The sequence below is a fragment of the Excalfactoria chinensis genome, chromosome Z, assembly GCF_039878825.1.
Source record: "Excalfactoria chinensis isolate bCotChi1 chromosome Z, bCotChi1.hap2, whole genome shotgun sequence".
Lineage (NCBI taxonomy): Eukaryota > Metazoa > Chordata > Aves > Galliformes > Phasianidae > Excalfactoria > Excalfactoria chinensis.
Window position 1 is genome coordinate 1,845,938 of NC_092857.1, and position 21,923 is coordinate 1,867,860.

The following is a 21,923-nucleotide window of genomic DNA, read 5'->3' on the forward strand; positions in this document are numbered from 1 at the left end:
CAAAGATAATGAAAGAGACAGAACGGGTTTTTCTCTCATATATTTCTCTCCCCTGAGGCACAGTGTTTTCCTCCGGCACAATTTAAACTTGAATAACAAAGATGTTGATTGCTGAGCTAATTCTATTTTGCTGTTCCAGCAAAGAACAGAGATGTGTTGGTTTTTTTTCTGGAGGTAGGAAGGCAAAAGTACTTTTAAGTGATAGCTGGAGCACCAGATGAATCAAGTCTGGCTTCCTACAGAGCAGGAGAATGAAACGTTGATTTTGCAATAGCTGATGAAGCATAACAAGCTCCAAACTACAGCTCCTCTGCCTGTGGGAACTGGTGGGACAGCACTCGGCTTTGGATTTAAATTCTAAGAGGAAAGTGATGTTTCAGAGCTGAAGATAATGCTGTTTGTGCTCGTGGTAAGTTTGCAGGAAACTTCATTAATTCGTGGCCACAAAGTGCCTCAAAATGCAAGATGCTATTAATTTCACAATCCTTTATATAATCTTTGAATGGGAAAAAAATGGATAACAGTATGCAACTGGCTCAAATAGTCATGGAAAAAATTCCCATCTTTTGCTTTGAATAATTAATTTGGCATCCGTACCAGACTCAAAAGCTGCTTTTGCTGGAGCTTTTATAAGCAAGCACTCTCATAGTGCGTGAGGCCTAAATCTGTTCACATTTTTGCCAATGTGAACCCAAAGTCATTGTGTTCATGTCAATGGAGTCAGTTAGGATTTGCCCCGGAGAGAACAGGAGAAGAATTAGACTCATTTTGTTTGTGATGAGATTATTGCTCAAAGTGTGGTGTGATAAAATCAAATGAGCTGACTTCGGAGGTTCATCTTCATACCGGGTGAAGGAATGTCACTTGTTGAAGCCACAATGATATTCACCAGTGGGCCCATGTGCAAAGAGAGCAACCCCAACCTGCAATGGCCAGCAGAGACGTTAAAATCTTCCAAGTATTTTGCATAGATCTCAAGGGACTGTTGAGATCCCTTCTGATTCTGTGCTTCGGGCATGCAGTCGCCCTCGAGTATTTGCATCCTCTTCTTCTCTTTGCCCATGCTTATAGCATGTCTTCTCTTCAGCTCTGCTTTCCCTCTTTCTTACCTAAACTCTTAGAGTCCTCCCAGTCTTTGCTCACTTATTCCACGTGCTCGGTTATTTTTGTGACATAACCCTTACTTTTTATCTTAATTTTTGTTTTCACTCAGGGGCATTCCTGTTGCTGGACCAAGGTGAGGTACCATCATAACATCCAGCTCATTTTTTAGTGCTCCTTGTGTGAGAATGTAACCCAAGGGAATCTGCAGTCATGGCCATCATTGGTACTTAGCAATTCCATGTTGTAAGAATCAGAATTAAAACAGTCTTCCGCCCTTAAGAAATTCCCTCCTTATGGATCGCAGGGATTTCTGAATGCTTCCTTGCTAGAGGATCTCAGCCTCTGCTTGCCAAGCTTTCCAGTAATTTTAGCAACCATTCTGACACAAGTGTTTTTCTTTTCTGGCTGTTGAATGGACGAGTGAATAGCATAAGCTCTTTCTGCAAGACAGGGAAACAGATGTAAGTTCTTCCAGTAACACTGCAGCGTAACCCGATACTGATTTTATGCTGTCTGTATCTTGTGCTTGAAATGACTGGTTATGAATGCTTACTTTCAGAAAAATCCGGTGTCGATTATTTCCATTTTTACTCTCGAGTATGCCCATGAAAAGCAGTAATGGGTTTGCAGCCCATAGCAAATCTGCTCTGCTCGGCTTGCTGAAACTTCTACTAGTTTCTGAAGACTTAATGCCAGAGAGCCAAAGAGTGCAGTCAGCTGGGGGTTCAGTGTCTACCAGATGAGATAAGTGAACCAGATTCCAATTGATTGAGATAATATTTGGAGTCAGCTGCTATAATAAAAGCTTTATATTGTCTTTGCCTGGCCTATTGGGAGAAAAGTAAGGTTTGGAGACTGGCCTGAAAATCAAGCATTCCCAGGCAAAATGCTACAGATTACTGTAACTTGGCCATGTCGTGGCACTCAAAATACTTACACTGATCTTAGGAGTGAGATGGTTTGCCAGTCAAAAGCACCAATATACAAGTGTCCTCCCTTGCCTCTACTGGCCTTGTGGAGGAGATGCCAGTGTGTTTGGACTGGTCCTCCTGTACTCTTCTTCAAGAGCAGAACTCTTTGAGAAGATCAGTGGTTCCCCATTACACCTCTGTTAGACAGCCAGAAGCAAAGTCCTTAGTACTGACATCCCCTACATTAGAAGGGGAGGAGGAAGATTTTGTGAATGTACTTGGAAACTTCAGCAGTAACCGTAAAATCCCTATGGATGCTCTATATTTGCATTCAGTGATTGCTTCTGTCAAGCAGAAGCCTAAATAGCAGGATACAGCCAAATTTGGAGTGAGGCACCAAAACCTTGTTCCCATCTGAAATGCTTTGCTATAATTTGTCATTAGCTGTTGGGCCAAGCAACTGTCCCAAGAGACACCCTGAACTGGCAGTGAGCATCAGTGTCAAATAATGGGAAAGCAGCAAACTTTGTACTTCACTACTTTGATGTTTTTTTTAACCTATTTTGTAACAACAAGTGGATTATTGCTTTTGATACTTCTTGAAAACTCTCCTCAATAACAAGCATGTGTTCCACATGAGACTGCTGCCGGTAGTGGATAGGAAGGGTGAATCAGCAGGTGGTCAAACTTATGTAGGCAGTGACCCTGTTAAAAACGAGCTGGGAAATTCCATAGAACTTAGGTGAATATTTTCCACTGGTGGAGGATTTTAGGGGCTGGCAGGTTTGCACCTTAGTGGCAAAGTGAAAACAGCCTGCATTCCTGAGGAGAACCACAGCAGTAGTGAATTCAGACCTACTCAGTGGGGAAGAGGAATGTGGAAAATGGATGCTAAAAATGGAGGAGGAGCTTGGAAGTCCTGCAAAGGCTCCCAAAAAGAAAGTAAGGGACTTGGTGGGAAGAGAGCTAGCTTTTCTGGTGAAACAGATACTACACTAAGGATGTTTAACTTCTGTCCTTTCTTAATCTTTCCCTTCACAGCTGCTGCACTGAAGAAGTAAAAATGATATTTCTGGCCCAGATTTTGCCCTTGGTTAGAAGTGTGACTTCCATAGAAATCTGATTTCAGGCTTTTCAGCTGATTCAGTTTTATTGCCCTAAAAGGACAAGATGTTCACACCTGGGGTTTGCTGAGGTTGGGCATGTTATCACAAAGCCAGAACATACAATTATTCACGAGCAAAACACTTAGGTAGTAAAAAAAGAACACCACTGGTCTACATCTCTTGTCTTATGCCACAGATGCTGCTTCCAGCTAAAGGGCTGTACAAAATGTTAACCCTCTTCTACCTGCTGGGTGGGTCCTCCAGCTGCAGAGATGCTCCTGGTGAGGATCACGCTCATCAGCCATCAATGGCTCATCAGAAATAAAGGAAATGCAGAGGAAATAAATGATCCTGCTTACAGGCTGCTGAGCTTTCAGGCTCTCCTTTCCTTTGAAGGAAGCAGCTAAACAAGCTGCATATCCCAGCTCCACTTCCCAGTAAGACCTAGCATCAGTAGTAGCATTACACTTTTGTTGTCTTCCCCCAGAGGGATTCCTGTGCCTTGCTCCCATCACATCACAGGAAAGAAGAGACATAATCTATTTGCACAGCTGGCAACACAGTTGTAGTGATGGAGAGAAGGTGGCAAAACTCCTTTCCCTTTCCAGGCATGCACCGTGGCACTTCTGATATGTGGTGACATACTAGTGTCACCAACCCAGCCCCTGCTTTGTTCCCCTGTGCGCAGTTAATTAAATCACTGCTAACCGCAGCATATGCTCAGCAACAATGTGTGCTACTTGGGCTGCAGCACATCTGAACTCCACAATCAGATCTGCTCCCAGCATGATCTGCTCATCCACCTGCTGCACGGATGCTGAATGTGAGGTTGTGAATGTAATGTGCAAATTTGTCCATGCTCGTGGCTTAGAATCATAGAATCACAAGGTTGGAATGGAACTACAAGATCATATAGCCCAACTGTCCTCCCATTACTGTAGCTACAGCAAACCACTAAACCACATCTTGTAGCTCCTCATCCAGCCACCTCCTGAACACTGCCAGGGATGGCGACTCCACCACCTCCCTGGGAGCCATTCCAGTGCCTGACCACTCCGAGAGAAAAGTTTTTCTTTATGTCTAATCTAAACCTCCTCTGGTACAACTTGTGGCCATTTCATCGGGTCCTGTTTGTTGCCTGGCAGAAGAGTCCAAGCCCTTCCTCATCACAGCCTCCCTTCAGGAAGCAGTAGAGTGTAATAAGGTCTCCCCTGAGCCTCCTCTTCTCCAGGCTAAACAATCCCAGCCCCCTGAGCCGCTCCTCATAAGACTTGTGCTCCAGACCCCTCACAAGTTTTGTTGCCCTTCTCTGGACACGGCCTTCCTTGTAGATGGGAGTCATGCTGGCAAGCCTCCAGTCCTCTGGGACCTCTCCAGTTGACCAGAAAGGCTGATAGATGATGGAAACTGGATTGGCAATCATCTCTCCCAGCTCCCTCAGTAGCCTTGGGTAGTTGTAACATCACTGAATTGTAGGGGTTAGAAAGAACCTCTGGAGACCATCTGGTCCATCTCCCTGCTAAAGCAAGGTCCCTACAGCAGGTCACACAGGAAAGAATTCAGGCAGGTCTTGAATATCTCCAGAGAAGGAGACTCCACATCCTCTCTGGACTACCTGTTCCAGTGCTCTGTCACCATCAAAGAAGTTTGTCCTTGGGGTCAGGTGGAACTTCCTGTGTTGCAGTTTGTGCCCGTTGCCCCTTGTCCTATCATTGAGCACCACTGAAAAAGCCCAGCCTTATCCATTTCAATCCTTCACTTCAGTTATTTATTAACAGTGATGAGATCCTCTCTCAGCCTTCTCTTTTGAAGGCTGAACAGCCCCAGGTCTCTCAGCTTTTCCTCATAAGAAAGATGTTCCAGGCCTCTTTGTGGCCCTTTGCTGGACTGTATTTAGAAGATCTCTGTCTCTTTTTTCCTGCCTTTCTTGAACAGTGGATCCCATAAATGGCTCATCTGTACTCCAGATGTGGCCTCCCCAGGGCAAAGAAGAGGGGGAGGATCATATCTCTCCACCTGCTGGACACATTCCTTTTAATGCATCCCAGGGTAACATGGGCCTTCTTGGCCACAAGGCACACTCCTAGCTCATAACCAACCAGGACACACAGGTCCTTCTCTGCAGAGCTCCTTTCCAGCAGAAATTAATGTGCTTTGAGATGACTAGACACACAAAGCCACTATGAATGAGCACAGCAATATTGTAGCTTAATGATGAAAGATTCTTCCAAAGCAGAGGCAATACAAAATCATGATGTAATTCATAATGAATCATGAGGGCAAGGTAGATTGCAATTCCTGCTCCCATCATAGTTAATGCAACTATGCTGTCTTTCTGTGCTATGCCAAGCAGGGCCCATTAGTGTGTGTGAATGCTGACAAGAATAATGAAAACATTTTTTGTACATATTACTTGTGTAAACTGTGGATATTGTGTTCTTTTTTTGCACAGCTGTGAAAAAATCTCCTCTTCTTCTGAGCCCATCCATAAAATATGTCAGCCAAGGCATTCTTAAAATATAGCTGAGCATAGATCATAACTTACTGTATTTATTATGATACTGCCTCCTTTCTGTCCTATTTGTATTCATGGAAAGGAGAAGTTAGGAAAACACTGTGGTATTTTGTTCCCTCTCAACGCAACAGAGCCCTTGGAAATGAGGAGTTGTTTCCAATCAGTTGTACATGAACGGCCACAGTTTTGCTCTAGCACTCTGTCTCCAAGCCTTTCAGTTAAAATGGTGATTTAATTTCCCTCGGGGAAAGAGTGCTACTGGGGAAAAAAAATGCTCAAAGTCTGCGATATCCTGTTTGGGATTTTTTTGTTTGTTTGTTTGTTTTGTTCCTTCTGAATTCATATGTGATGTAGTGAGGAAAAACTGGACCCTAACAAAGCACGTAATTTTAATGCACCCATGAAGAAGGACATTTTTACAGTGTTCAGTCTGAGGAACCACATGCTTTGTAGTCACGCTGTGCAAGATGAAGTGCTGAAAATGTTATCCTTTAGCCTGTAGGTCTGAACCTAACGTTGTTCCATTAGCTGATGACTACTGTGTGATCCAGAGTCAAAAACGACCGTCAGGATTCTTGATCTGGGTGTAGGCAGGATTTTATATTTTCATGCTGTCTGTTCTGCATTGAGCCAACCAAGACGTGTCCTTCAGAAAGGTAACCTGCTGACAAACTGTGAGCCTTGTTCCAGCTTCACTCATCATCCTGCTTAAGAAATGTGTGTCTGCCTGTAGTTTTAATGTTTAAACCTTTTGGCCATTGGACCTTGCTGTGCCTTTCCCCACTTGAGCAGGAGTCTGTTTTCTATTTGTGCTTCTCCCAGGAAAATATTGATGTGAGGTAATAAAGTCACCACTCAATCTACTGCTCAGAAAGGTAAATTGACATAGCTTTGATACTCTAATTTAAGCAATTTCCTACTTTATCCTCATTGTGATTTACCACTTGGTCTTTGGTAATATCTACAGAACATCTGAAAAGCAAACTTTCTGGCTGTAGTGACTCCTTATCTTCATACAAATATATTACCAGCACAAACAAGGAAGTGTGCATTGCCTTGATGTGTGCATAAATGGAAAATAGCTCAACAGCTTTACTCTAACACTTTGCATAAATTCCTCTGTTACATGTACTACATGCACATACATTACAATAGGGGAGGAGAAACAGAATCATAGAGTTATTTAAGTTGGAAAGGACCATTAAAGGCCATCTAGTCTAACCTTCCTGTAATGAAGAGGGACATCTACAGCTAGGTAGTTGTGGATGAAGTTGCCAAACCACTATCTGGTCATGTTTGAAAAGTCATGGCAGCCCAGTGAAGTTCCCACTGGTTGGATAAGGGGAAACATAACCCCCATTTTCAAGAAGGGAAAAAAAGAAGATCCAGGGAACTACAGGCCAGCCAGTCTCACTCTGTTTCTAGCAAGGTCATGGAGAAGATCCTCCTGAAGTCTCTACTAAGGCACATGGAAAATAAAGACGAGTTGATAGATGGTAACCAATATGGCTTCACCAAGGCCAGTACCTGAAGGGAGCCTACAGGAAAGTTGGGGGTGGGGGGAATTTTTATAAGGACAGGTAGTGACAGAACAAGGGAAAATGGCTTTAAACTGGAGAAAAAGGTAGATTTAGACTAGATGTCAGGAAGAAATTCTTTATCGTGAGTCTGGTGAGCCACAGGCACAGGCTGCCCAGAGAGGTTGTGGATGCCCCATCGCTGGAAGCATTCAAGGCCAGTCTGGATGGGGCTGTGAGCAAGGTGAGAGAGGTACCCCTGCCTATAGCAGGGGGTTGGGACTAGGTGACCTTAAAGGTCCCTTCCAACCCAAACCACTCTGCGATTCTATGACTCTACGATTCTAAGATAAGTAGTATGTGTTCACAGAGAGAAGTGTTTGATTTTCAGCAAAACCCATTCCAGTTCATCTGCTGTCGACCCATTTGTCTCCACCAGTCCATGTGATCCATCTCTGGGATTTATAATTCAGCTGAGGTTTGAGGAACTACTTGGATCTGTAATGTATAGGGCAAGGAACTTCTCCTGTTGTCCTGATCTTTCTCTTCTCTTTCCACAGTTTACGAGGTGGTGACAGTGACAGGAGACGTCCGAGGAGCTGGAACCGATGCCAATGTTTTTGTTACTCTCTTTGGAGAATTTGGGATCACTCCCAAGACTCATCTCACAAGCAAGTGAGTATATGGGAGGAAATCTGTATCCTTGAGGCTTGTACTTCAGCAACTTGTATTGAATTTTGATGAAAGATAATACTGTGCTGATGGATGCAGAGGGAATAAATCTGAAAGGTATTCTGGGACCATTGAGGAAATTTGAATTTTTTTGCTGTTGAAGACTTCTTTCCAAATTCCTTGCAAACCTGCATTCCCTTCTGTAGATGGAAATGTGTGTTCAGATTCTTATTATGTAAGTTTCACACTTGCAAGGTGTGGGGATACTTGCTTTTCTTAAGGCTTAAATTAGGCCCTCCAAATTTAGGAGCTGAGAATATTCACCATGTCTTTGGAGTGGGCACGATGGGCTAAATTCACTTGCCTAAATCCCTCTGAAGTCTCTGTGTGAAATCAGGTACACAGAGATAAGTGTCCTTTAAGGATTTTGAAGAGTAATTTGGTGGGTGGGTCTGAAGTAAGGCTGATGGATAACCACCCACACCCAGCTGTAGGAAATCTAAGGCAAGAATAAACGGATGAAGTTAGGCTGTTTCCTAAACAAGGCTGCTTTCACTCTGTATCTGTTCTGTGCATGTTTGCACACTTGTGGTTGCACCATTTTGTTTTTCTCAAGCCGTGACCAACGCCATCCTCTGGATGGAGTTTCTCGCTTCCCACATTAGGTCAATAGGTGCCCACGTCCCATGAAAGCAGAGTAACTTTAATACAGTGTCAGGTCTGCATGCATTAATTTCCCCTTAGCTGGACAGCTGCAGTAAGAGGAAGCAGAGATCCCTTCCCCATTGGGGTCTCGGCTGTATGTCTCTGTTTTTCTGTGTTCTTATTGTTCTGTTTTTCTTGAAAATGTGCATCAAAAGTTATGAATCCTGTGCTAATGTCACACGGTAACTTCACATTTTCTCCATTTCTACAGCACCGACAAGAGGTACCTGCAACTATTTTAAATTTAACCTCAAAAGAGCTTCTCTTCCCAGTGAAGCAACTCAAACATGAGAGTCTGTAAAGAAAATGATATGGGAATGGTAAAGAAAATACATGAAATTTCAGCCCTGTTTGCCATATTTGAAATTCAGAAATCAGAGGTAGACAAAGGAGTTTTCTTACCCCATCGTTCTCAGGAGAACCTGGTGATTATGTGTTAAATACATGGTCGAGACTATTCGTTCTGTGATTTTCATCCTGACACGAACTTGTAAAGCAGAATACTGTTTCTCTTGATGCAACAGAGAAGGAAATGAGGCACAGGAGGCAAAAGATGATGTGTCCATCTCATGTCCGTAGCCAATGTGGGATCATCATCAGCAGCAGCAGCTCTGCTTGGGAAAGAGCTGCCAGTGCCCAGACCTGCCTGCTGGTGCTTGGCAGAGCTGTCAAACAGCTTCTGTTCTTGGGGAGTTTTCCTGTGGTCAACATTTACATACGAAACCATTTAACTGGAAAAGCATTCTTCTGCTTGTGGCTGTAGAAGGAATGAAAACATTATATTTAAAAATAACAATTCTAGTAAAGTATTATAAAAATGCTGTATTCCCTTTGGAGGAGAAGTCAGGAGGTTTCTTAATGAGCCATGACTTCACCGATAGCTGCACAGCTTATCTCTTGTTAATGCCCACTCTTTCCCCCCTACGATGGGTGGGGAGGATTTCAGGTTGCAGCAGCAGCAGCATAAATCTGTTAGCAATTTAGGTTTGGTCCCTGCTACTGCGGAGAGCAAATGGCTGAGGTCTTGGTAAGCCAGGATGAGAGGTGTGGGAAGCCAACCTTCTGCAGCTCTGAGTTCCAGAAACAGGTCCTATAGGAAGAGACCACCAGAACCACAACTGTAATTTTCTAGGGGGCTTCCCAAACATCAACAGCGTTTCTGTAATTGTAAGCAAATCCTGGAGCATTAGTGATCAAGGGAATTGAGTGAAAAGCTGGCCTGAACGTAGACATGTCTGCTTAGCTGATAGTTTTGTCTTCCAAATACAAAGCAAAGCATGAAACAGTCCGTTTCCCCCAGATTTATTGTGCTGCTTTGTGAATATGGCAAAAGGATGGAATCTCATGCATCTTTCAACTAAATGTTTATATGAGTTCACTTATGACATGACTGCAAATGCATGACATTTTATAGGTATTTCCATTTCCCAGTATAGATAGAGAGATAAAATATCATGCATTGCCTAAAGATGGTACTGCCACTTCAGCTTCTGGTTAGAATAGGTCTTTCTTATTTCTTTTGTGGTTGTGTGCTGGTAGTGAAATACATGGCATTTCAGCTCTTTTTGTCATGTACATGGAAGACATGGCATGCTGCTGAAATATCATGTGTTATTAACATTTGACAACAATAATGTAACTGTGAAAAACAGACACAAATCTTCATAACGACATGTTGAGCACCAGCTCTGGAAGTGGGAGCACCCAAAACCCATCCAAAGAGACTCATTTGTTTAAGCCAGGATGTTTAGCCAAGTAACGTTTGGGGCTGTGGGCACTAGACAGGACCACCTTTGTATTTGCTGTCTGCAGTTTGGGAGATGGCAGCACTTTGGTTACTGGTTCACCTTCCATCCTACACCAGCTACAGCTCAGCCAGAGGCTAAAAGCATTGCTAAATGTGAGTTTCTTTTCATGGGCTCTATCACCAGCATGGCTGGACACAGAGGCAGCTGTCCTTTCATTGCTCAGTGACATTCCGGCAGTCTCTGAAGCTACTTCTTCTCTTCTGTCCGACACAACCAAGCAGTACTGATCCTCCATAGAGTTTTATTTCTCCTTGCTCATGTGCTTTCTACCACACCAAGGCAGAGGAAAATAGAAAAGATCACAAAACAGCCAGGAGTGCTGCTGCCATCCCACTCACAGTATTCAGCAGCAAGTTTATTTGTGGCTAGTGTAAAGGAGTCTGCTTTTCATTGTCAGGTTTACCCTTCGTGTTTGTGACAACCACAATAAATACTCATGTCCTTTTAAAGAAGTAAATAAACGAGAAGTGCAGATGTAAAAGGTTTTCCAGCTATGGTACTCTGAAAGAAAGATGAAGCACCTGCTAAGTGACAGCTGGCTGCTTGCAGTGCCACTGAACAGTGCCACTGAATTTGAGAACTGTGCCATGAAGTTTTTTTATTCTTCACAATGAATACTTTTAATTGGGCATCCCTTCTACCTGCTCCTGAGTCACTATAAAGAGCTCTTCCAGTTCCCAGTGCAGCACACATGGAAGCCCATATATATATATATATATGTCCATATATATACATATATATATATAGAAAGGGCTGTCCAGACTAGTAAGCAAGCTTTCTGTGAAGCTTGAGAGTAGGGAAGCATGGTTTCTAGCACAACAGCTGAAGCACTTCTGCAGAAGCAAGTTGCAATGCTTAGAATGGCACTGGACATTTCCTGTGTTAAAGCTGCTTATATATCTACTCATCCTCTAACTGATGCTGATGCTAATCCACAGCACTTAACACTCTGCTGTGTGCTTCTGTTAAACCTTAATCTCAGCTTTTAAAAGTCAAAAATCGTTCTCATTAAAATTTTCCAGTCTATTTCCCCAGGGGAACGGGACAGACATGTTCAGCAGAGAAAAATTTGCCCCCAGATCTTGTAAAGTAGATGCAAATCAGTAAGTTGGGAAATATTGGGAGGTGCTGAGAGAGCTTTGTGATGTCAGAGGTGGCACTATCTGCTTGTGTACGGAAAATAACAGCTGATGCACACAAAGTGCATGTAACAAAGACAAGCACTGTAGCTTGAATTGTCTAAATTCACTAATATTCTTCTGTTTTCTGTGTGAATCATGCAAAACTAATATTAAAACATTCCTGCTCCATACAGCGTAGACTGAAGGAGCCACTATTCAGAGCAATTGAAATCTCTCCTCTGAGTACTTGTGGACAAGGCAGGGTCCATTTTAGTGTTCCCTTATGGCTCTTTGTAAAGTTTCAGTCAGGCTTTCGTGGTGCAGGGTGTTATTTTGTCTCCCAGATATCAGCGTCCTTCTATAGGAATCCATCTTGTTCAGTTAAATCTTTTCAAGTGAGACCACTCTTTCACTACGTGGTATTTCTTCTCTGCTTCCTTAATAAGGGTTGCTGCTGGATTGGGTTATTTGTAGAAAAATAGAAAATAAATTCCTCGATATGGAGATGTTTGCATCCAATGTGCTTTTCAGCTGCTTTCTTTCCCATCTGGAGTATTTCTGGACATGTGCTGCCTGATGCTGTGTTTCCAGCCACTTGCTGACTGATGTTGTCAGCTTCATGACAACTGTCTTGACAAAATATTTGCAGTCTGAGCCCTCGGGAGCATTTGTTTGTTCCAAGAAGGAGGTTAATGATGCTGCTTGTCGGAGTTCTGCTTTAATGATAAATACGACTTGAAGGCTGCCCGTAAGTCCATCCAGGCAGTGCCCTTTCTGTGGGATAGTGGATGTGTAGGAAGAAATAGAAGAATAAGGTAAACCTATTGTAAGCATTTTGCCAACATTTTGCAAGCTGCCCTCTCTGCCAGAGTCAGATAACCCAGGTATGCTGAGGCTATGAGGAATACTGGATAATGTGAGGATGAACAAAGCCATCCGTTGATTCAGGCTTGGGAAGCCAACAGGGATATACAAGTTATCATCCCTGCCATCTATATGTGTCAAAATTGCTCTGCCCACCTCTAGCCCATGAGAAACCCTCTGCCTATGTGATAACCAGTGCACCAAGCAGCACTATGGTTTCCCACCAGGTGATGGGCTGTAGAATGGTTGTGTGACACCCTGAGGTCGTTCCCTGGTGCTCCACTCCTTGCCATGGCTGTTAATTCATAGAATCATAGAATCTAATCTAAATGGTGGCAAAAGAAGGTGCACCCTCAGGGAGATGCTGCCAAGGGGAGACTCTTCCTCATTCATGGAGCATCTTTACAATGTTGCTTCATCAGGCATCCATGATAGCACTGTGCGTTCACTGTCTCTATGGGTTTTGCAGACAAGCATCAGATAAAATGCTGAACGTTTATGCCATGAAGATGATCATTAGTGCCATCGCTCAAAGCTGTTAGTTTGGGTCGCTCTGTGGCTGCTGAAGGCTGTGGTTATTATTTCTGTGCCTCTGATGTGAACAATATCCACGTTTTCCCTTTGTTCTTCAGAGCTCAGCTCTGGGAAGAGTTCTGTCAGCTGGTCAGAGGTAAAGTTTATTCTTGATTCTGGTAGTTTCTTAATGTCAGCACACCAATGGGCAGAGAAACTCTCTTGGCACTAAGAAGAGATGCACACATTGATTTTTAACCACCAGTACTTCTAAACACCCTAAATTACCCAAGCAAGGGGAAGAGTGCCCTAAATCCTGGTTTCAGCAATGTGAGAAGTGAGTGCAATGTGCAGGTGGTCATTCAGCCAGAAGAATCTGAATATGGATACCAAGATAACAAATAGACTGGGAATTTCACTGAGTAATCCCTGCTGTACTTCCTTGGATGTTTCTTACATGGTAGTTGGGTAAAACAATACAGCAGACCGTGAATAATAGAGATGCTGAAGCCACTAACATACATTAAATAAAAAGCCCAAATGAAATGTATTATTTTTTTTTTCTCTCTTCTGTTTTTGGTGAAACTTCAGTATGGCCATTTGTTACAGGATATTCCCTCACTGTCCCCTTTCCCCCTTCATCTGCAATGCTAGAAAAGCTCCAGAGAGGAAGCGCTGGGTCTTCCCTTAAAACACTCCCCAGTTGTGCTTTTGATGCTCTGCATCGAGAAGTTGGCTCTTCTTGGTGGGACCTATGGGGCTGCACTCCAGCTTCCCTCCATAGACCCTCAGTCTCCATGATTGGCATGTAGAGAGCTTTGGACTAATTAGTTCCACTTAATACTTCTGAGCCACCTCCACAGCTCTGTACACCATTGGCAGTGCTGCATCTATCTCTGTTGAGAAGCTGCTGTCATTACAATGCGCGCTCGAGCCTGACAAACTAATTGCCTCTCTCTTGCTGGCTGTTTTCCCTCTGACAGCCAGGCTGAGGGAGGCTGGGCTGGATTTAATCGTCTCTTGTCTGCAAGACAAGGTTAGCTGTTTTAGTCCTTCCACGTCTCAGTGATGGTCCTCGCACAGTTCCTGGGATAGCAGGGTGGAGGAGGAGGAGAACACACAGAATAACCTTTACACGGAGGTACATGCAGATGTTTTAATGATGCGGAGAAGAGTGCTGAGCAAAACCAAAGCCCATTGCTCAGATTATTAATATTCATTAACTTTCTGAGTACAAGCTGCTTGTCAGCTTTATGCTGCTGAAGCAAGTCGGTTTCTTGTTCTTTTTAATACAACTTCTGCATTTTGCTGTTTAATCACCTGCAGCAACGCTCTGCAGCCGAGTGAAATCCCACTGGGGAGAGCAGGTGGGAGAGGCTGTGTCTTCTGAGCAAGGATGGGTTTCAACCCAATGTTATTCACAGTGGAAAATATAAGCTTCAGAGAATGGAGGTGCTGGCCATGGAATCGTACAATCATTAAGGTTGGAAATACAACAAAGATCATCCAGTCCAGCTATCAACCCATGCTTGTGACCACTCTAGACCACGTCACTTGGTGCAACATCTATCCTTCTCTTGATCACCTCCAGGGACAGTGACTCCCCCACCTCCCTGGGCAGCCTATCATAGAATCATAGAATGGCCTGGGTTGAAAAGGACCACAGTGTACATCCAGTTCCAACCCCCTGCTATGTGCAGGGTCACCAACCACCAGACCAGGCTGCCCAGAGCTGCATCCAGCCTGGCCTTGAATGCCTGCAGGGATGGGGCATCCACAGCCTCCTTGGGCAACCTGTTCCAGTGCATCACCACCCTCTGTGTGAAAAACTTCCTCCTAATATCCAACCTAAACCTCCCCTGTTTAAGACTATTCTCGCTTGTCCTATCACTGTTCATCCTTGTTCCTATTCCAGTGCCTGACCACTTTCATGAGAAGAAATTTTTCCTAACATCAACCCTGAACCTCCAAGGCCATCACATCTTGTCCTGTCATCACAGGCTGGAGGCAGAAATGGGGATATGAATTCTACATCTCCTGCTCCAGACCTATGTGCTTCATAATGACTTGCACTTGCAAAGGAGGTTTCTGGCTATTACAGAAGCAGTGGGAGATGGGAGTGGGAAGAAACTCACAAGGCAGGCCAATGCTTTTGTCTCTGCCTGAGCTCTGGGTAGGTTGGGCTGTGCGGTGCCTTTGCTCCATCACCAGAGCAGGTCTGTTCAGTGCCTGGCCCTCAGTTAGCAGGAAAGTACAGCTCTGGGGGTAGGAAGCAGAGAGGAGAAATGTACTGAGGGTCTATGAAACGACAAACATAGGTGTGTGTGGCTTTAGATTCACCAAGGTCATCCATCTTGGTTTAGCCATCAAGGGCTGCTCAGTAAGGGTGAGATGGATCTCCAGGTCAGCCACTCCAAGATCAGCGAGAACTCTGTGTCACCCTCAAGGGCAGCAGCTGGAAACATCCCCTTGTTTTTTTTTCCTGCTGCCCACTAATGGGTGGGTTGGTAACAGGTGAGGTGCTGCCAAAAATAATTTGAGCTCTTGAAATGACTTTTTGCATGAAATATTTTCACCAAAGATTATTTGCAGGCACCTCTGACAGCCACTTGCCAACAGGAAAGTCTTACAGCTCTCCCCAGCACTTACCCGTACAAGGGATTTAGCTAATGATTTTGGGAATGACTGCCACATATGACTCTTGGAGGCAATATGGACAGTCATCAAAAGCCTGCACCTACTTGGACCAGCACTGCATTTCCTCCAAAGCTTTGGTCTCAGCTGCTGAGAAGGTGCTTAGCATTCAAGAAGGAAAAGTTCTGTTAAATGTCAGCTTTTAGAGATAGCTGGAGCTTATCACAGCAAAGAGGACACTGGAACGTAGGTCTACCCAGTGCTAGAAATGACACTTCTTCATCCTGATATGACACTGCGGGCTGGCTGACAAGGTTATTGTACTCCTGCCATAGCTTTTGGTGTGTCTGTATTACAGGAGCAGCACTGCCTTTGAAAGGAGCAAAACAGACGTGTTCCGAGTGAAAACCAACAACGTTGGGCAAATAAAGAAAATAAGGTAACTGCATGATATTTCCACTGCAAGACCTGCTCTGCAATGCTCTAATCAAATGATGGGCTGTATGGACTTTGGTGTTGCCATGTTTAATTCATTATTTCTTAAGATGTTCCCATCAAGTTGAAGTTAAGGGGTGGTAAAATCTTGTCTACTGCCTGAAATTTGAACTGAAGTGTGAAAACACCTAAGTTATTGCTTATTAACTATCCATAATCCCCACCAAGAACCGTATCCCTGTCATATCAACCACAGATGAAAACATCTGGGACGGTTTTTACATACCGATGCAGTTAGACTGGGTTTGTTTCTCCTTTCTGTAATGTAAGTGAGAATGGTTTTGTTTAACCACCATCTGAGAGACCTATATGAAAATAAAAGTTCATTAGTAAAAAGTACAAAGAAAGTTGGCAAGATTGGGAGAGGAGAGATCAGAAGGCAGGCAGAACAAGTTGGAGAGTCTCATGTTTGTGGCATGCAGGAGAAGGTGAATGATTGCATATACTAAATAAACATGCAGCTGTGTCTACAGGTGCATCTGCTTGCCAGTAATGGTTTACCTGTGCATATATGACGTCTGTGCTTGCGTATATGTAAAAGGCTGTTATTTGAGAAATAATCTGTAAAGGCCCGTAAGTTTCACAGAGCACTTTGGATAGCATAAGAAGGCATAAGAAGGCATTTTGCGTATGGTTACCTTAGCCTTGCCTAATATAAAATATTACAAAAAACTATAGTTCTAGTGCCCAGTCTTAAGGGAAATACCAAATCCAGGCCCTCACACAGATTATTCTTCCTCTAGGATTGAGCACGATAACACCGGACTGAATGCAGGCTGGTTCCTGGATCGTGTCATTGTGACTGACATGAACAGACCTCACCTCCGGTTTTACTTCCCTTGCAACAACTGGCTGAGCAAGGAGGATGGGGATGGGCTGTATGTGAGGGACCTCATTGGCAGCCTGAATCCTATGGATGTGCCCAAAAGTAAGTGTTTTTCAGAAAAGATGTTTTTCTGGTGCCTTGTTGGAAAGGAACGGTGTTGCTTTCAGATTACTTCAGCCATATAAGAAGTAATCTTGTATTTAAAGATAATTTACATTTTTCTTTAGTCACTGGAGAGGGAAATAATAGGAAGATGCCTCCAGAGCGCAATTTCTTCCTCCAGTGTTACATTTGATATCTCAGAGTGGGATACATCACTGTTTGGAGAAGCACCTATTGTTAGTTGAGTGCATAAGGATCCGTGATGCGTGCTTTAAGTTGGACTCAGTGTGTGCAGGTGGGTGGGTGGAAGGTAGAACAGGTACAGGTGTGTCTTATCAGAAGAAGCAGGGTGGTTACAATCCTGCTGTTGAGGTGCAGTGTTTCCATGCTCTGGTGATGACCCACCAAAAATAAACAAGCCAACACTCTCGTTGCAATTCTACACCAGTTTGCCAAACATGTATGATATCCATATTGAACTCATGCCTGTTTTTCAGAGTGATTTTAAGCTAATGATGTTGAAACAAAGCCAGGGCAGCTTGAAAACCAGACAAGTGCTCCTAAATTGATATCAGCGTGTAGGCCATGTGGTGCTGCGCAGTGCATGTAACATGAGTGGGAAGGTGATCGAGATGTGGAAGTGCAGCCAGCAAATCAGCCTCAGGTGGGATGTCAGCAGTTTATCTTCACGTGTTAATGAGGCAACCAAGTTGTATTTCCCCACTGACCTCACCAGCAAACTGCGTCTTTCTGGGAGCTTAATTTTGGACATAGAAAATGAATTAACCCCACCAATTAGCCACAGGCCTGGGGGAACAGAGGGGTGTAGACTGGTGAAAACGAGGGGGAACTTGGACTTTTGTTAGTATCACATTTTTTTGAGAGTTAGTAATAGGGCTGCCAACCTGGTCTAGTATCAAGTGTGGAGGTTGGTGGCCCTGCCTGTGGAGAGGGGGGTGGATCTTGAACCCAAGCCATTCTGATTCTATGATTCTTATGCTAGCTTTGTCAATGGACCACTTTACCACTTTGCTTTATGTTTTTTTTGGGGGGGGGATAGGGTGAAGGGAAGGTAAAAACAGACTATTTCTTGTCCTAATACATCACTCTGAGAATGTATAGCTGCTCTAATAAGGAAAAATATTGTTATTTTATTGATATCCTATTGAAGTTAACAGTGAAACAATACACCATGTCACAGTTTGTCCCTAATTATTAAATGATTTACTTCTGCTAAGCTGTGTTCCTCCAAATCAGCTTCAGTGTTGAAATGTAAGCACAAAAGGCTTCATGTGAGTTAGCATACAGAAATAAGACATATTGACAAGAAATGTATGTGGTAGCATTTTGAAGATGCAGACCTCTCCAGGGTGGATGCCACAGGGGAATGAGATAATGTCTGGAGATGTCCTGCCAAAAACTCACCCAGTGACTGTGGGGCTGGGCATGCTGAAGTGTTTCATTGCTCTTTTAACCACTCAGTGAGTGAAGAGCTCAGGGTACACTGGGTGGAGATAAAGGAGCCCGAAGAAGGTAATGGATGATCAAAAGCAACACACAATTAAAGAGAAGTTCCCTCGAGGAGGAAGTCAACTACTCAGACTTAATAGATCTCTAAATGACACAACAATCTCTGAATTTATTACTGCTCCTGCCTGTGAGGGCTGATTCAAATAAATGCATGTGATTTCCTCCATCCTGCTCAACACCTGTCTCTCGACAGGAACAGATTTGTGGGGTAAAAGCTCAGCTGGTAGAAATCAGTGCGGCTTCCATAAAGTTGCTGGAACAACTTTGTGGCTCAGCAGCTGAAAAGCCGTTCCCAAACACACACGCTCTTCTGGCGGAGTGGTTTTGGGTTATGGATCAGCTGCTAACTGCATGCTTGGTCCAGGATGTCCAGGAAACTATGAATAAGATTGCCCCTTGCCTTAAGGGTATGAAAGAAGAGACTCAAGCAGGCATTTGTCAGAAATACATCTGTTCTTGTCACCTCTGTCAGAGAATGCCACTTTTGAGAGCTGCAGCCTAGGAGCTCTGCAGCTGCCATGCAAACACAGGGAGCTGGGCTGAGGCCAGGGGCGCGGGTGAAGGGCTGGATGCCATCCAGGCGGCAGGTCTGGGTCTGTAAGCAGAGAGGGATAGCTCTGCTATCTCAGGTTGCAGCTCCCCTTGAACCATAATTAATGAAAGATAAACATTCCCAGGCTGCTGAGGTGAACCGTCAGCTGCGAGTGTAAATTCATTTGAATTCGTTTGGCTCCTTCTGAAGCTGAAAATGTCTGAAATGAGGTTGGAGTGTGATTTTCTCCGTACGTACAAGCGATTTGCCCTAAATTTGTTAGTAGTTTTGTTTTGTTGGTTTTTACTTATTTATTTTTTTTCTTTCAAATGAATTGAATGGTTGGATTTTTTTTCTTTGAGTATTCATATTTTCTAGGCTACTAGACAAATGAATAATTACGTGGTTTGGTGATTTTATGTTCTTGTAGAGGAGGACTGATTGCTCCCTCTTAAGCCTGTGCTATATTAGCAGTGCTCACTGCTGTGCTCTTTAACTTTCTGGCCACGTCTCTTCACTCCTATTTCCCTTATTTCTTCAGTTTGGAATATTTTGGAGGTAACCAAACAAGTTTTCCCTGCGTCCCCTCTCTTACAACATCTTCAGCTTTTGATCTTCTCCTGGAGAGCTTTCACATCTTTGTAATGAGGATTTTACCTTCCTTCCTTGAGCCAGAGGTCATTGCTGGGATGTGTAAGCTTTCTTTGATTTGTGTGGGTTGTGGACTGGAGAAAACTGTAGTGATATGTTCTACTGAGTTTTTGTTTTGCTCTGTAGAGGGTTCATATCTGAAGGGGACTGCTGGTGCTTGGGCCAAGCCCTGCACGTCAACAAGAGGCTCAGACTCTGCTGTAGAGGAGCACAGACCAACCAGAGAACCCCTGTAGTGCTGTGAAAATTGAGAAGGTTAATTCAAATAATAGTAAGAATTATTAAAAAGGCAAAAAATAAAAACGTTCCCCCCAAACTGTCAACGTATAATTGAAAAAAAAAAATTGGACAAAAAGGTAACGTGGAGTTCTTTTCAAAATCCAAAGAGAGTTACAGTGGAAGGCAGAAAGACTCGATGACTACAGACAGCTGAGTGATTGTATTTGCTGAACTGGGTAAAATGACTCCTGTCAAGTTCTCCATTGAATGCCATGCATTTCTGAAGGAGAACACGTTACATTTTAAGTGCTCCTGCCTGAATGGCCCTCTGTTCCCTGTATTCACATCCATGGCATCGTATACCCACGGTCCCCTGACAATGATGGTGTCACAGATTCTTATTTACCCAGCAGCTGCTACTGGCAGCCTGGATTAATTTACATTACAGGTATTAATTACAAGGAAGGGCTATTGTTCGGCCTCATGCTGCTTCACTTGGCTTTATGAAACCTCAGGTTTCAAACCTCAAGTTTGTATGGCTGTGGCTGAGTATTAATGCAAGGGGACTGGCGGAAAACTGATTACAGGTGATGGTTTTTATCTGAGTGTTGTGGTTTCTGGCTCACTCTGAGGGTGTCTGATGTCCTGCTCAATTGGTGGGGGAAGAGAGCATTAATCATAGCTTGTAGCTGCAATAGTAAGAACTACTGACCCAATGGAGGTGCAAAAGCAAATGATATTTCAGAGCCTCTTCCCACTCTGTTCTCTTTTACAAGCAGACCAGGTATGAGTCACTCACGCCACATTCTTTCATCAAGAGAATGCAGAAACCATCATTTGCAAAGGGAACTTCTACTCACTTGGTCCTTAAAGCCATACAGAAGATCACAAATACCTGAAAATTAATCCAGATTTCTGAGCCATTGTTATTTGTGCTGACCTGACAAATTTTGGTCAAGCCTAACAAACCTGGCTGTTGTAGATGAGGCTCAGAGTGAAGAACTGATTTCCAGCTGGCTGTTTGGCCACCAGTACTCTAAAACAGTTTAAGATTGGCCATGATGGGATGTAGATGTGCATGAGATGTTAGTTCACGTCAAACTATTCTGATGCTGTATATTCACAACAGGACAGAGTGACATAAGTGACATCACACTATAATATTCCTTGCTCTGTTAGACAGTGATAGCAATTTTTTTCTTTTTCTGGCTGAGGTTTAACCTTTTTTTGCCTAGTTCTAATGAATGTGTTTGCAAACAAGGTGCTGTGTGCCACAGTTCTGAGGAGGAGGGCAGTCAAAACGCACTGCACACCCAAACCTTGAGATGGGAACATCCAACACGGTTGCATTGCATTTGATTTTCCCATTCTTAAAAGTATCAGGCTTGGCCTTATGCAGGCAGACATGAGTTTTTCTCATGATAAGAGACAAGAGCCATCTGTGAACCACAAGGCTGGTGATTCTGTCAGTTCTGCTCTGATTTATGATTGCTATATGGTGCCTCAGAGGTGACACCCTTCACAGATACATCCTAAGGGATAATGTCTGCAAGGTCACATTGATCAGCTGGGAACAGAGTCCTGTAACGGCATATTAGTGGTGAAACGTGCTCGTGTTGTGTATGCCAAGGGTAGTCTCAGCTTAACAGAATGAGAACGATGCTTATTATACTTACAAATGAGAGAAGTTCAGCTGATCAAGTTGTGGGCTGGCCCCCATCTACTAGTCTTTCATGAGTTTCCTTGCTTCCCTGCTCTGTACTCATCTATGGCAGAGTCAGTGAGATCACCCAAGGGTAGCTGTATTCATGGTGGCTCAGAGGAGAAGACAGTGGGCAGAGAGAAGCTCAGAGCAGTTTCTTTAAAGAAGAATAAATAAGGGTGGACACAAAGCAGAAGCCTATGCTGGACTTCTCTGCCTGGTGCGCTTTCAAAAGCTCTTCCGTGAACACGTGTAGGTCTAACGTGACCTAGGTATTTTCTCCAAGGCTTTTAGATCCACTAGGACCTAAGACTCATATATTCGGGCCAGTAATATAAGCTGTTTTATTTATTTATTTTTCCTTCTGCAAAGGAGGTTTATGTTAAGAATCCACAG

The 21,923-nt window shown here is 43.7% G+C and overlaps 1 protein-coding gene across 1 annotated transcript in view; it reads left to right on the forward strand.

Moving 5' to 3' along the window:
• Positions 1–21,923, forward strand: part of LOXHD1 (lipoxygenase homology PLAT domains 1) — a 133,283-nt gene that overhangs the window by 5,165 nt on the left and 106,195 nt on the right. The window contains exons 3-5 of the mRNA XM_072359178.1: positions 7,714–7,828; positions 15,829–15,909; positions 16,709–16,893. Coding sequence (XP_072215279.1) covers positions 7,714–7,828; positions 15,829–15,909; positions 16,709–16,893 — 381 coding nt within the window. The remainder of the gene's footprint in view (positions 1–7,713; positions 7,829–15,828; positions 15,910–16,708; positions 16,894–21,923) is intronic.